The following is a 12,178-nucleotide window of genomic DNA, read 5'->3' on the forward strand; positions in this document are numbered from 1 at the left end:
CTACTTTATCAGTTGTCGCAAGAAATGCTTCTATAATTTTTAAAATAGTGCCCAACTAAAAGTTAGCACTATGTGTTATTATTATGCTTGCTTTCCCTCAAAAAATTTATCTGACAAATTGCTTCATAAATTTTGAACTCCTTAATTTAATTTTTGAAATAGAGTCTTTTGTGTAACAAGTTAGCCTATTGTTGAACATGTCTTTAAAGAGAGGCCAGAATAGTCATATATTTATTTAATAAATGAAGCTAATGCTCACCATAGAGATTTGTGAACTATTTTATTACAATAAGGCAATTTCCTTTGAGGAAGGAATCTTCCAAATATCTTGCCTGACTTATAAGTCCTAAATATGGAATATTAATGAAAATGGTGAAACTAGAAAAAAGAAAGAAATACATATACATATATTACCAAGTAGTGAATCACTGCAAATGTAACAGACTCGAGAATGCACCTGGAAGGCTCACTTGTTTCTGTTGACCAGTATCAGTGCCCCTTATCCTAGTAGTTCTGCTTTAAACAAATGTTTTTGCACCACCACCACAACCGGATTGTCCATAGGTTTCAGATGACATTTCCTCCTAATTCTGAAGGTGGGACATTGGGCTTAGGGAAAGCCACTCAAAGCACAGAGCGTGGCACTACCCAGACAGAGTGACGACTGCAGGGATGGGCATGTGTTTCAGCGTGAGATGCAGCATGAGTTTTTCTGAGTTTTTTTCCATTTTTAAATAGTTTTTAAATTTTATTAATTATGCCATTACATTTGTCCTATTCCCCCCTTCCGTTCCCCTCCACCCTGCACACCCCTCCCCCACCATCCCCCCTTTAGTTCATGAACACGTGTCTCAGGTTCTTTAGATTCTATATTTCCCCTACTATTCTTACCCTCCCCTCTACCTATTTTCTATCTATTTTTGCCTTTCAAATTTAAGTCTGGGAGGTTGAGAGGCTGGAGCTGCTACAACATCTTACTACAATGAGGAATGAATCTCTAGAAAGGCTATCACCATAGAAATCAGAGCCAGAGGATAACTTAAGTGAAGGTAACGTCACTTGAGCTCCCGAATCATCTTAAGCCAAAAGCTTTCTGTAGACAATAAACCTGAACTGATGAATAAATACCCTTCCTCCCTTCCTTCCTTCCTTCCTTCCTTCCTTCCTTCCTTCCTTCCTTCCTTCCTTCCTTCCTTCCTTCCTTCCTTCTTCCTTCCTTCCTCTTTCTTTTAGGTCAATTTGAGTCATTCCTTTTCTCTTATAACCAAAAGAAACTTGCTATAGTGACTAAAAACTTCTTTTTGGCTATATTTTCTCCTTGTTCATTTCCAACAAATATATTTTTAATGAATGTGGGAAAGCTAGAAAATAGGCAAAAAATACCCAATTGCATAATTATGACTTCTTCTGATTATCATTGGTACCACTGTTTGATTTTTATTTAATCTTTATTTTAGCCTTTGTCTGCGTGAGCAGGTGTTTCTTTTTAAGACTAAAGTTCACAGCTTTTCGGTGTCAGACTTTGAGTTTGAATTCTGCTTGTATGATCTCAGGTGGCTGTTTCCTAACCGCGGTATGCTTGTTTTCTTCAGTTTTCAAATAAGGACCATGAGAGTGTTCATCTGGCAGGACTGTGGGGAGAATGAGATAATATAACACACGCAGGCATCTCAGCCTGGTCAGTGACTGCACAGAGTAAACCCTCAGATCTTAGCTATTAGTTGAAAGATTGGTGTTTAGGATTCCACGGGCTTTTCCGTGTTTTTGTTTTTGTTTTCTGGTTGCTTTTCGGTCACTTAAATTAGAGATAAAATAAAATTGGTGCCTCATTAGTTTAATTTTACATCTAGAGAAAGTTAACTTGCATAACATAAAGGCCATGTCTTTGTTGAATTAGCAAAGCAGTTTATTGGATTTTAGATACTCAAGGGCTGAGCCTAATGTTAAATCACTGTATGTAAGACTTCCATTAATATAATTGCTATTTAATGAGGTTTTATTTTTATCCCTTTGTTATTTACTTTCTTCTTACTTTTAATTTGAATTGCTTGTGTTGAATAAATGACTTCTGGACTAGCAAATAAAAAGTATGAACAGATGAATTATTAGTTAACAAAGTGAAATCAGCAAGATCAGAGTTCCATTATCGAAAGCTTTAGGCTGCTTTAAACACAGGGTTATATGTACACTTTGAGAGGGTTCTCTTTGTAGCTCCTCGCCCTCTGGTGGTAGTTATAAGAATGTCATTTTGTAGTCCCTGCACAGGAAATGCCTCTTCTTACTTCAGTTACCAGAATCCTTTTACAGGAAGTTAGGTGTGGTCTTTGAAGGAGAATTAAAAAAAAAAAAAAATGAGAAAAAGAAAAAAAAGCATGATGGAATTTTAGCTGCAGTCTTCTTGGTGCCAGCTTATCAATCCCAAAATCTGAGTATAAAAGATTCTGCAGTGGTAATGTTTTCATATTCTTATTGTGCTTATTCTCTGTGATGCTTCTGTACCTTTACAGTAGAATCTTTGGGGGAATCTGCAGAGGACCACTTTCATTCTGAAACTGCTGGCTGCATGTTTTAGCATGTCTCTTTTATTAGAACACCCAAGCATGGCAGGTCTCTCTTGCACACCCCAGGGAGGCAACTGCCAGGCCTGTCTCCAGGCAAAAGGGCCTCTGGGGCTGGGTGAGGAAAATAAAGGATGTTTGAGGCACTGTGGTACTGAAGGCAGTCTGTTAGCTGGTGGAAAGGTCCTACCTAGTCTATTGCAAAAAAAAAAAAATGTGGAGATGGTAGAGTGGCTTATGTTATTTTAGATTTCCCTGTTTGATCTGTCATGTTACAAAAATCATCCAGATATTGATGAATTTTACTCTTAGAAAATGTACTTCATATAATTAAATAGTAATTCTCAGTCCTGTAGAACGGGGGTTGAAATGGATAGGCATTTTGAAATGAAGGAAAAATAGATAAGTGATTGAATACAGATGGCATTCCAGAGTCAAGATTTTGGTCATATCTTTTTAAAAGCATAGAAACTCCTGCCACTGATTCAGAGATAACATTGGAGTGATTGGCATGCTCTGTTGAGTTATAGATACAATCCTGTAAAATGTGATTGGAATACAGTAGAACATCATTTATGTTATGGCAGAGACCAACATAATAGGGGTGTGCCTGGAGGATGAACTATATTCGACTGATCATTTTTTCAAGTCCAAAGATGCTCTGTGGATCTTATGAAATGGGTGCTATTTGAGAAAGTGGGCTATCTCCACAGTATTTTTAAGGCACTGCCTATGTGTCAATTCAAGAAGCAATTACATGAGCTAGCAGCAGGTTCCTAAACCAGGGGGTCCAAGCTCCAGACCTCTGACGTGGGTGACTTCCTGCCCAGGTTGGCAGGAGCTGGATCCCTTCCTGTGCAGCTTCCAACCAGTTCCAAACACAAGCGGGCATCCCCGCTCCTTCCTGCTCCCTCGGTTTCAAGCAGTATCCACCTATGTTTCCTGGTATGGCAGGATTTCCAGAGATTTTTACCAGGTGTGTTGATTTTAAATAAGCTCTTAAAAGTGGAAAAGTAGACCAAAGGGAACATAGGAAAAAAAAATTGAGAGATACGTGCAAGATGCCTGCACAGCCCAGGTTCTACAATTTTGGGTGATGATTCATCTCTTGTTTTGGATCTCCGATATTTTTTCAGAAAGAATGTTAAAAAAGATGGCTGCCAAAATATTCACACAAGTGAAACAGCAAGCACAAACCAACATCCTCCTTTTCCGAGATCTAAATAGGATATTTCCACTTAAAACATTTTGGGAGTGGGAGATGAGACTACCTCATAGGAATCTACTGACTATGTGAGATAGTTCTCCATGTGAGCAAGTGAATGCATGCATGAGAAGTCCCTGCATGCCACCTACAGACACCTTCCTAAAGTGTTGTTTACAGAGAGTTTGGTTTATATATTTAATGTTGATGTTAGACAATTGCCACAGTCACCTTTGTTCCTAATGACTGTTGCTTTTTTCTCTCTCTTTTTCTCTCTATCTCTTGTCTCCATAGTACTTTCTTATGCAAGGAACTAAACAGTGATTAAAGCAGGATGAAAAGATGGCACAGTCAGTGCTGGTACCACCAGGACCTGACAGCTTCCGCTTCTTTACCAGGGAATCCCTTGCTGCTATTGAACAGCGCATTGCAGAAGAGAAAGCTAAGAGACCCAAACAAGAGCGTAAGGATGAGGATGATGAAAATGGCCCAAAGCCAAATAGTGACTTGGAAGCAGGAAAATCTCTTCCATTTATTTATGGAGACATCCCTCCAGAGATGGTATCAGAGCCGCTGGAGGACCTGGACCCGTACTATATCAATAAAAAAGTGAGTTCTTAGTTAAGTCATCATGACTTCCCCTGCTTACTAATTGGTTCCAGGCTATTCCCAGGGATATCTGGGAAAGAATGTTGTGCCTCCTCCTCTCTGTCACAGGTAGCAGTAGGAAGCTGGGTGGTCCGGCCATGGGAGGACCCCATTATCTTAGAAGTGCTTTGGAAACACACATTTGAACCTGCATTTCCAGGACAGGCAGAGAGCTAAAGAGGCAGCCTGCAGAGCCGGAACCGAGGAAGGGCACAGTCTATCACCGTGCAGCACGGTGAAGCAAAAAGGGAAAAAAGGAGTAACTTTTTCATATGTCTTTTACATTTCCATGGGTAGTAGCTAAATGATTCTTTAAGCCCTTGAGCTCTATATAAAATATTTGGATTTTCAGCAGGTTTTTAGCTTCACACCATAGACTTTGCCCTTTCCATGGCTCTCCCCAGAAGATATACTAGCAGATAAATTGCAAGTGCCCCAAAACGAGTTGGATCCAAAACGCATTTGGAAAACACTGAAGTTGTTGTGAACATAATTTTAACTGAACAAGCAATCACATTTTATGCTGTTCACGAACTATAATTACAGTTTTAAAATGTTGCTATCAAACCTTGATAAAGATGCTAAGAATTTATATGGCAGTGACTACAAATGTTCTTTATTTTCTTCTTTAAATCCCCTTGTCACCAAATTTAGGAGAATTTATAGTGCTCAGAAAGAAAAAGATATACCTATTATCATGTCATATGTTGGCAATTAGAATGTTACTCCTTTATTTTATAAGGCTACATTTTTAAAATAACAGTCTCACCTTTCTCTTAAAATGTCTTTGATTTGTATTCTAAATCTTATTTTACGTGTTGTGCTTTTTCTTTTTCAGACGTTTATAGTATTGAATAAGGGGAAAGCCATCTCTCGATTCAGTGCCACTTCTGCCCTGTACATTTTAACTCCCTTCAATCCTATTAGAAAATTAGCTATTAAGATTTTGGTACATTCATATCCTTTTTTTCAAATAGTTACTTCATGTGATTTTGCTCTTTGACTGAATTACTGGACTGGAAATGCTTCCTTTAATCTAGGTGGTTGGTTGGCAATGCCACATACTCTTTTTCTTTTCTCTCACTCAATGGTTAGATTAGTGGAAAACAGGATCATAGGTGAGTGAAACAGTTTCCCTCATCCTCCCAGTGTTTCTCCTCGTCCCGACTCACTACTTCTTCCTTCTTTCCTCCTCCGCGCCCTCTGAATTGCCTGCTGCATCCAGGTCTTCTGTATTAATTTTGGCTATATTACCAGGTTCTCCTACTACAAGTCTTCCTCTTCAATTTTTACAATGTTATGTAATGGGTAATCTTCCTGAGCTAATATTCTTTACTGCTTGTATGTTTAGAAAATATTTACATAATCTGAATTACACAATTTTTTAGACTAAATTTTACTACTTTCTGTTTCTCACTTTAGCATTCGAAAGCTTTGAATTAGTGAATGTTTATAAGCATGACTGTGTACACACTAGCCTTTCAAATCTTTCTCGAAATTCTATACCCAATAATTTTCTATCCTTCCTTCCTTCCTTCCTTCCTTCCTTCCTTCCTTCCTTCCTTCCTTCCTTCCTTCCTCTTTACCTCTTTATTTTGTCATTTGTCCCTATGTTCTATTCAAGTCACAGGCCCCGCTACAATTATCTCTCTCCAAAGGTTTAACGCCTGTCTATACATTTATATTCTCATTTTATTCTTCATTCTCCCTATTGGAGCAGCTACTACTTCCTAGAAATAGGATTTATGCCACCTTGGTGGCAAATGGTAATTTAATTTACATAGAGTAGCTGTGAATAATAGTCTTATTCCAGGCAGGGTCTGTAGTCTGCCTGCTGGCCAGCCCCAGAAAAACTGAGGAAGCAAAGGTTTGGAAGCCTGGGCAGTGCCAGGCTGGGGCAGTGCCAGGCCGGGGCACTGCCAGGAGGAACACAAACATTGGGATGAGGACTGGTGTGCGTCAGGAACCAGAGGTAAGTTTGCTGGAAGTGAAACTGAAATTTAAGCAAAGCCGCATATAAGACAACTTTAGTGTTGTATCTTCTTCAGAACAGTTGTTACCTGGGATTCCATTACATGGTCAGCCCAGGACCTGGCTTTAAGGCTTTCAGTATAAAAGCTCTTTGCCCCTAGCAGGCCCGGAAAATACTTGAATTAGACTGAGGTGCAAAATTCAGGACGTGGGTTAAGCTTAGTACCTGGAAATTCATTTCAGTGTTGGGAGGAGGGGCTGTTAATAATGTCCCCAGACTTGCCTAGCATTCGGGTGAGTGATTTCTTCAGAAGCCCCACATTCTGGAATTTAGTCTCCTTCTAACCTTTAGTTCACTCTACTTCCTCCTCCTCAAAGTTTTGTATAGACATCAACCTATTTTAATTAAATTATTTTTCACATTTTGAAGATTTAATCATGTGTTCTGAATTAGCTAAAGCAAGATGTTTCCTTATTGTTTTTTAAGTAAGAGAGCCTAGATGTACAGAGAGAAAAAAAATGTCTTTGACTTAGCATCAGGAATGACTGATAAAGTTGAGATGTAGATTTGGGTCTCCTGAATAATAATTTATGCTCTGTTATTAGGTTTCAAGTATTTATAATGTGTGCACTGAATAAATCTGCTCATTAATTATTTATGTATTTTAGAAATAGTTATATATCCCCTATAACAACATTATTTTTACATGTGGTTATGTGAAAACACAGACTTAGTCTAATGTTTTGTTCAGAGTAGACACTGGTAGGGTATATGTTGAATAAATAAGTGACTAATGAATCAGAAGTTAGAGAATCAGACGCAAAGTGGACGAAGATTTAAATAGGTCAGAAAAACCTATTTTGTCCTGAATCTGAATGATGAGATGGAATTAAGAAAACCCAATATTAAAGAAAAAGGCAGCTTTTGTTGTAAAAATGTTGCAAGGAGATCTTTGAGAATATCATGAAAGCTATAATCTTCACTTCAAAAATTTGGGGATGTTAGGGCACCCCAAAATATCCATGTAAGTCCTCCTAAAAAGGGAAACCCCAAGAGGTAGAGGAAGAGGGCAGTTTCAAAAGTTCTGATCAGAGAATCTGGGCACTGAGGACATAGTTTATGGTGGGGGTTCTCTAGGCATCAAGATACAACTTGAATTTGAGGGTTTGCACTTGCTCCAGAGAAAAGCACCACAGAGCAGAGTTGGTAGAAGGCCCGCAGGGATGCAAACTGAAATGCGAAGGCAGCCAGGTGGACCTGTTCATATCTGCCCAACGATTGACTCCCCCAGAAGCTTACCAATTGGCTTATAGCCACAAATATCTTCCAATATAGAAAAAGTGGATCAAAAAAAATCTCTACTTGCCTGAATTAAAATACTATGTTTCAGATTATCTCACATTGGAACAGAGATATAAGAAAAGAAAGGGCAGGTGGTCTAAGACAGATAAATTTTTCATTTTTTTTGGTGATAGTGGTGCACTTGATAAAAGATCCTAGTAAAGTTTGATATATATAATACTGAACAGTTTGCAACAGATTTTCCCAATGGTTTGGTCTTTTATTTCTCACAGTGCAAACCCTACGTTCAAATCTTGATTTTTCTGCCTTTAAGCACAGTGCCCTTTGCTGTAAGTTAAAAATGCTCAAGGGTGGTCACCGTGGGTTTGGACAAGTTAAGAGATCATTTTCTATTCATTTCATTAGTTGATAAACCAGAAAATAACCATTCACAATAAACAAATTTGTATTTTGAACCCAGACTCATACCTCTATTGAGAATGAAAATTTCAATGTGTTTTATAAAGAACTGTTTTCATTAGAACTACGTGTGTATCAAATTAACTTTGGTTCTTGATTTCCTCAGAATAGGTTAGGCTTGCTATATTTTTGGCAGGGTATATTTTGGAAACTGAAAATGCTTTTGCTATGCCTAGTATCTTATTTTAATAGTTACATAAAATATGGTTATATTTTTAGGTATAAAAACTTTAAAATGATCACCCTTAAATTTCCAATCAGAGTTTTAAATATGTTTCATGTCAGTTTTTATGATTTTAAATTAATATGTACACTCTTTTCCATTTTGTGCTCATTATTCATTTAGATGTTGATTTGCAAATATTTACCAAGTACCTATACATGGCACCTGTTCTTCTAAGCATCAGGGTGCAGCGTTGAAGGAAACAATGTCCCGCTCTCATGCAGTCACTTCGATGTGCATGTGTATATTTGAGAAGAGAAAGATAATAGAAATAAATCATATGTCACCTAGTGATCCGTGCTATTAAGTGAAATAAAGCAGTATAAAAAGAGAAGAGTGGCAAGATCTTGTTTTAGAGTATATGGTCAGAGAAATTCTCTCTGAAAAGATACACTTTGAACAAGCATTCAAAGAGGAAGTGAGACGTGGACACTTAGGGGAAGAGTAAATGTAAGGGGACTAGCAAATATGAGGGTGAAGTATGAAGGTGGAGGCGAAACTGGGGTGTTCAGAATCAGCAAGGAGCCCAGTGTGACTGCAGCAGAGTCAGAAAGGCAGGGAGTCGGAGGAAAGGTCAGTGAGCACGGAGGTCAGGGCTGCAGTTGCAGGCCACCAAATTTACTAATGCAACAGGAAGAGATGACTGAGGGGTTTTCAGCTGAAGAACGTCATGATCTAACTCACATTTTACAACGTTCACCCTGCTTCCTAGAAATAGGAAGCATGGAGGGAGGGAAGCTGTAGAAACAAAGTGATAGATGGGAGGCTGACTGCCATCATGAAGTTAAAAGATGCTGGTAGCTTGGACTACAGTAGAAACAATGAGGGTGGCTAAATGTCATGAGATTTAGATGTATTTTGCAGAAAAGCTGACAGGTTTCATGGAGAAATTGAGTGCAGGATATCAGGGAATGTGCAGAGGTGAGGCTGAATCCAAGTGTTAAGTCTGGTCCAGAAAGAAAAATGGGGTTTCTGTTAACTGAGCTTGGGGTGACTTTCAGTGCATCAATAGGGGTGAGTGAAATCTAGAACTCTGATTCAAACATGCTGTATTTTAGATGCCTATTTAGAAGCCTGTCTCAACTCCTCCACATTTTGTGGAGGAGTTGAGAAGTTAGATGGAAATGCAAGTCTGCAGTTCAGGAATGGGCTGGACTGGAGGTATGACTTTGAGAGGTGTCAGTGTATGGATGGTATTTAAAGTCATGAAAGAGACACTCCAAATCACACAACCAATGCAGAACTGGTTGTCAGTTCATGGGGGAGGAAAATGAAACATAGCTTTTGCTACCAGGAAACCAGGATTCAAATACCACTTCTGAGATTTATTTTTAGCTATTCGACCTTGGGCCAAGTCACTCCAACTGTTTTGAATCTCAGTTTCTCCGTCTATGCAATTGTAATCATAATTTATACATCACTGATAATAAAATGTAAGAGAAGTCCCTAGCACCAAGACTAGCACTTAGCAGATACTCAATAAATGGTAGGTATGACAACTAGTATCGGTAGCAGTAGCAGCCGCTATTGCAAGATTAGCAAAGGAAAACTCCCATATTGCTTAAGGAATTCTACAGATATTTCTGTACAAATCACTACTCTCTTAAGGCTTGACTTGGCAAACAAAATGTTTATATAGCACAAGGGTTTGGAGCTGTAAGAGACCAAAACACAATACGATGAGTCTCATCTTTCTTGTTTTGTAAATGAATTCATTGAGTTTCTAAGACTATATTTTATATCAGTGGCAGAGCTAAAACCTTCAGACCAGGTCTTCTGATTATTAGCCTTTGCTTCTTCCATCCAACCAAAGTAAATCAATTTTTAAACTCTCAAGTATAATTTACTGGGGGTTTACAAGTATAATCTGTCTCTATGAATTTAAAAGGTTTTCATTGGTTCCAGTTCATTGTTTCATTACATACAGAGTGAGCTTTTTAGCACATCCCAAAACTGTACAGTGTCTATGTAGAAATTTAAAACTTCATGATTTTCCATGCAAAGAACTAACTATACAGGGTTCTGGAAAAGGGTGAGAACAATTTATAATATCTATTTCTCCTGCTTTAAGTGCTCAAAATTTGTCACATATTATCACATAGTTAGAACATTGTTAATAATAGAATGAAACAACTCAAGAATTAACAATATATATGTAACATTTAGTTAATATTTCTGCTGGCTCAGAAATAGGTACCAATGTATAGAAAGAGACCTATCTACACTGCTTTCAATTCTCCATTTCTATGTTCAAAAAACTGCTCACATAAAACTCTTCTACTTCTACTTTATATATTTTTTAAGTTGGTGGATAGGACTTTTAGTTGATATATTTTTCAAGTTAAAAATTTCCCTGAGCCCTAGCTGTTGTGGCTCAGTGGATTGGGTGCTGGCCTGTGAACAGAATGGTTGTTCATTCAATTCCCAGTCAGGGCACATGCCTGGGTTGTGTGCCAGGTCCCTAGCTGGGGGTGTGCAAGAGGCAACCAATCAATGCATCTCTCACACATTGATGTTTCTCTCCCTCTTTCTTTTTCCCTTCCCTCTCTCTGAAAATAAATCAATAAAATATTTTTTTAATCCTCCTGAAATTTCTATGGATATTATATATCATTACAAAGTCTTCGAACAGAAGTACAAACAATTTCCCTTCCTTAAGAATGACAAAGAAATGCTCTACACTATATTCAATAAACAAATGATTAATAATAATAAACATAACTGTATCCTCTAAGAGAAGCAGCCACACTGTTATCTGCCTTTGTGTAAGAAAATTGAACATTGAAGAATTAGAGAACTTGCTGAAGCCCACGTGCCTGGTAAAAGCTGTGTCTGATGCAGGTGCAATTCACTGCTTTAAAGCTCGTGCCGCTTCACCCTACGCAGGACGATGCAGAGGCAGGCATGCCGGCACTCCCATTACCCAGACTCCACGTCGGGCCATTTTCAGTACAAACTTGGTCTCTCCTCATAGGCACACAGGGGATATTTTATATATGCTTCTATAAAATAACATAGAGGCAGATGAACATGATATGATATAAGAAAAAGGCTCTTTTTAATTTATTAATTTATTTATACCAAATATTTTTTAAAACATATTTTATTGATTATGCCATTACAGTTGTTCTATTTCCCCCCTTTATTCACCTCTACCCTGCACACCCCTCCCCCACCATTCCCCCCTTTAGTTTATGACCACATGTCTCAAGTTTTTTAGATTCTATATTTCCCCTATTATTCTTGCCCTCCCCCTATCTATTTTTTACCTACCGTCTACACTACTTATTTTCTGTACCTTCTCCCCCCTTCTCCTTCTCCCACTCCCCTGTTGCTAACCCTCCATGTGATCCTCATTTCTGTGTTTCTGCTCCTGATCTAGCTGTCCTCTTAGTTTGCTTTTGTTTTAGGTGTGGTTGTTAATAACTGTGAGTTTGCTGTCCTTTCACTGTTCATCTTTTTTTAATCTTCTTTTTCTTAGGTAAGTCCCTTTGACATTTCATATAATAAGGGCTTGGTGATGATGAACTCCTTGAATTTGATCTTATCTGAGAAGCACTTTATCTTCCCTTCCATTCTAAATGAAAGCTTTGCTGGGTAGAGCAATCTTGGTTGTAGGTCTTTAGTTTTCATGACTTGGAATACTTCTTTCCAGCCCCTTCTTGCCTGTAAGGTCTCTTTTGAGAAATCAGCTATTTATACCAAATATTAATAAGATGTGTTAACCTTTTGATTTATACCCACCTGTTGGTTGGCAAATCTAAAACATATCCTGTGTGAAATAGCAACTATTTAAGGGTGAACAGTGCAGA

General features: G+C 38.2%; 1 protein-coding gene across 1 annotated transcript in view; it reads left to right on the forward strand.

Moving 5' to 3' along the window:
- The first annotated feature begins 2,420 nt into the window (after positions 1 to 2,420).
- The window catches only part of LOC119047636 (sodium channel protein type 2 subunit alpha), a 100,763-nt gene continuing 91,005 nt past the window's right edge, over positions 2,421 to 12,178 (forward strand). The window contains exons 1-3 of the mRNA XM_037143078.2: positions 2,421 to 2,449; positions 4,057 to 4,371; positions 5,249 to 5,367. Of these exons, the coding sequence (XP_036998973.2) occupies positions 4,105 to 4,371; positions 5,249 to 5,367 (386 nt within the window). The 5' untranslated portion in view covers positions 2,421 to 2,449; positions 4,057 to 4,104. The remainder of the gene's footprint in view (positions 2,450 to 4,056; positions 4,372 to 5,248; positions 5,368 to 12,178) is intronic.

This window comes from Artibeus jamaicensis, unplaced genomic scaffold (genome assembly GCF_021234435.1).
Source record: "Artibeus jamaicensis isolate MK-2021 breed Jamaican fruit bat unplaced genomic scaffold, CSHL_Jam_final contig_391, whole genome shotgun sequence".
In the NCBI taxonomy this organism is placed as follows: Eukaryota; Metazoa; Chordata; class Mammalia; order Chiroptera; family Phyllostomidae; genus Artibeus; species Artibeus jamaicensis.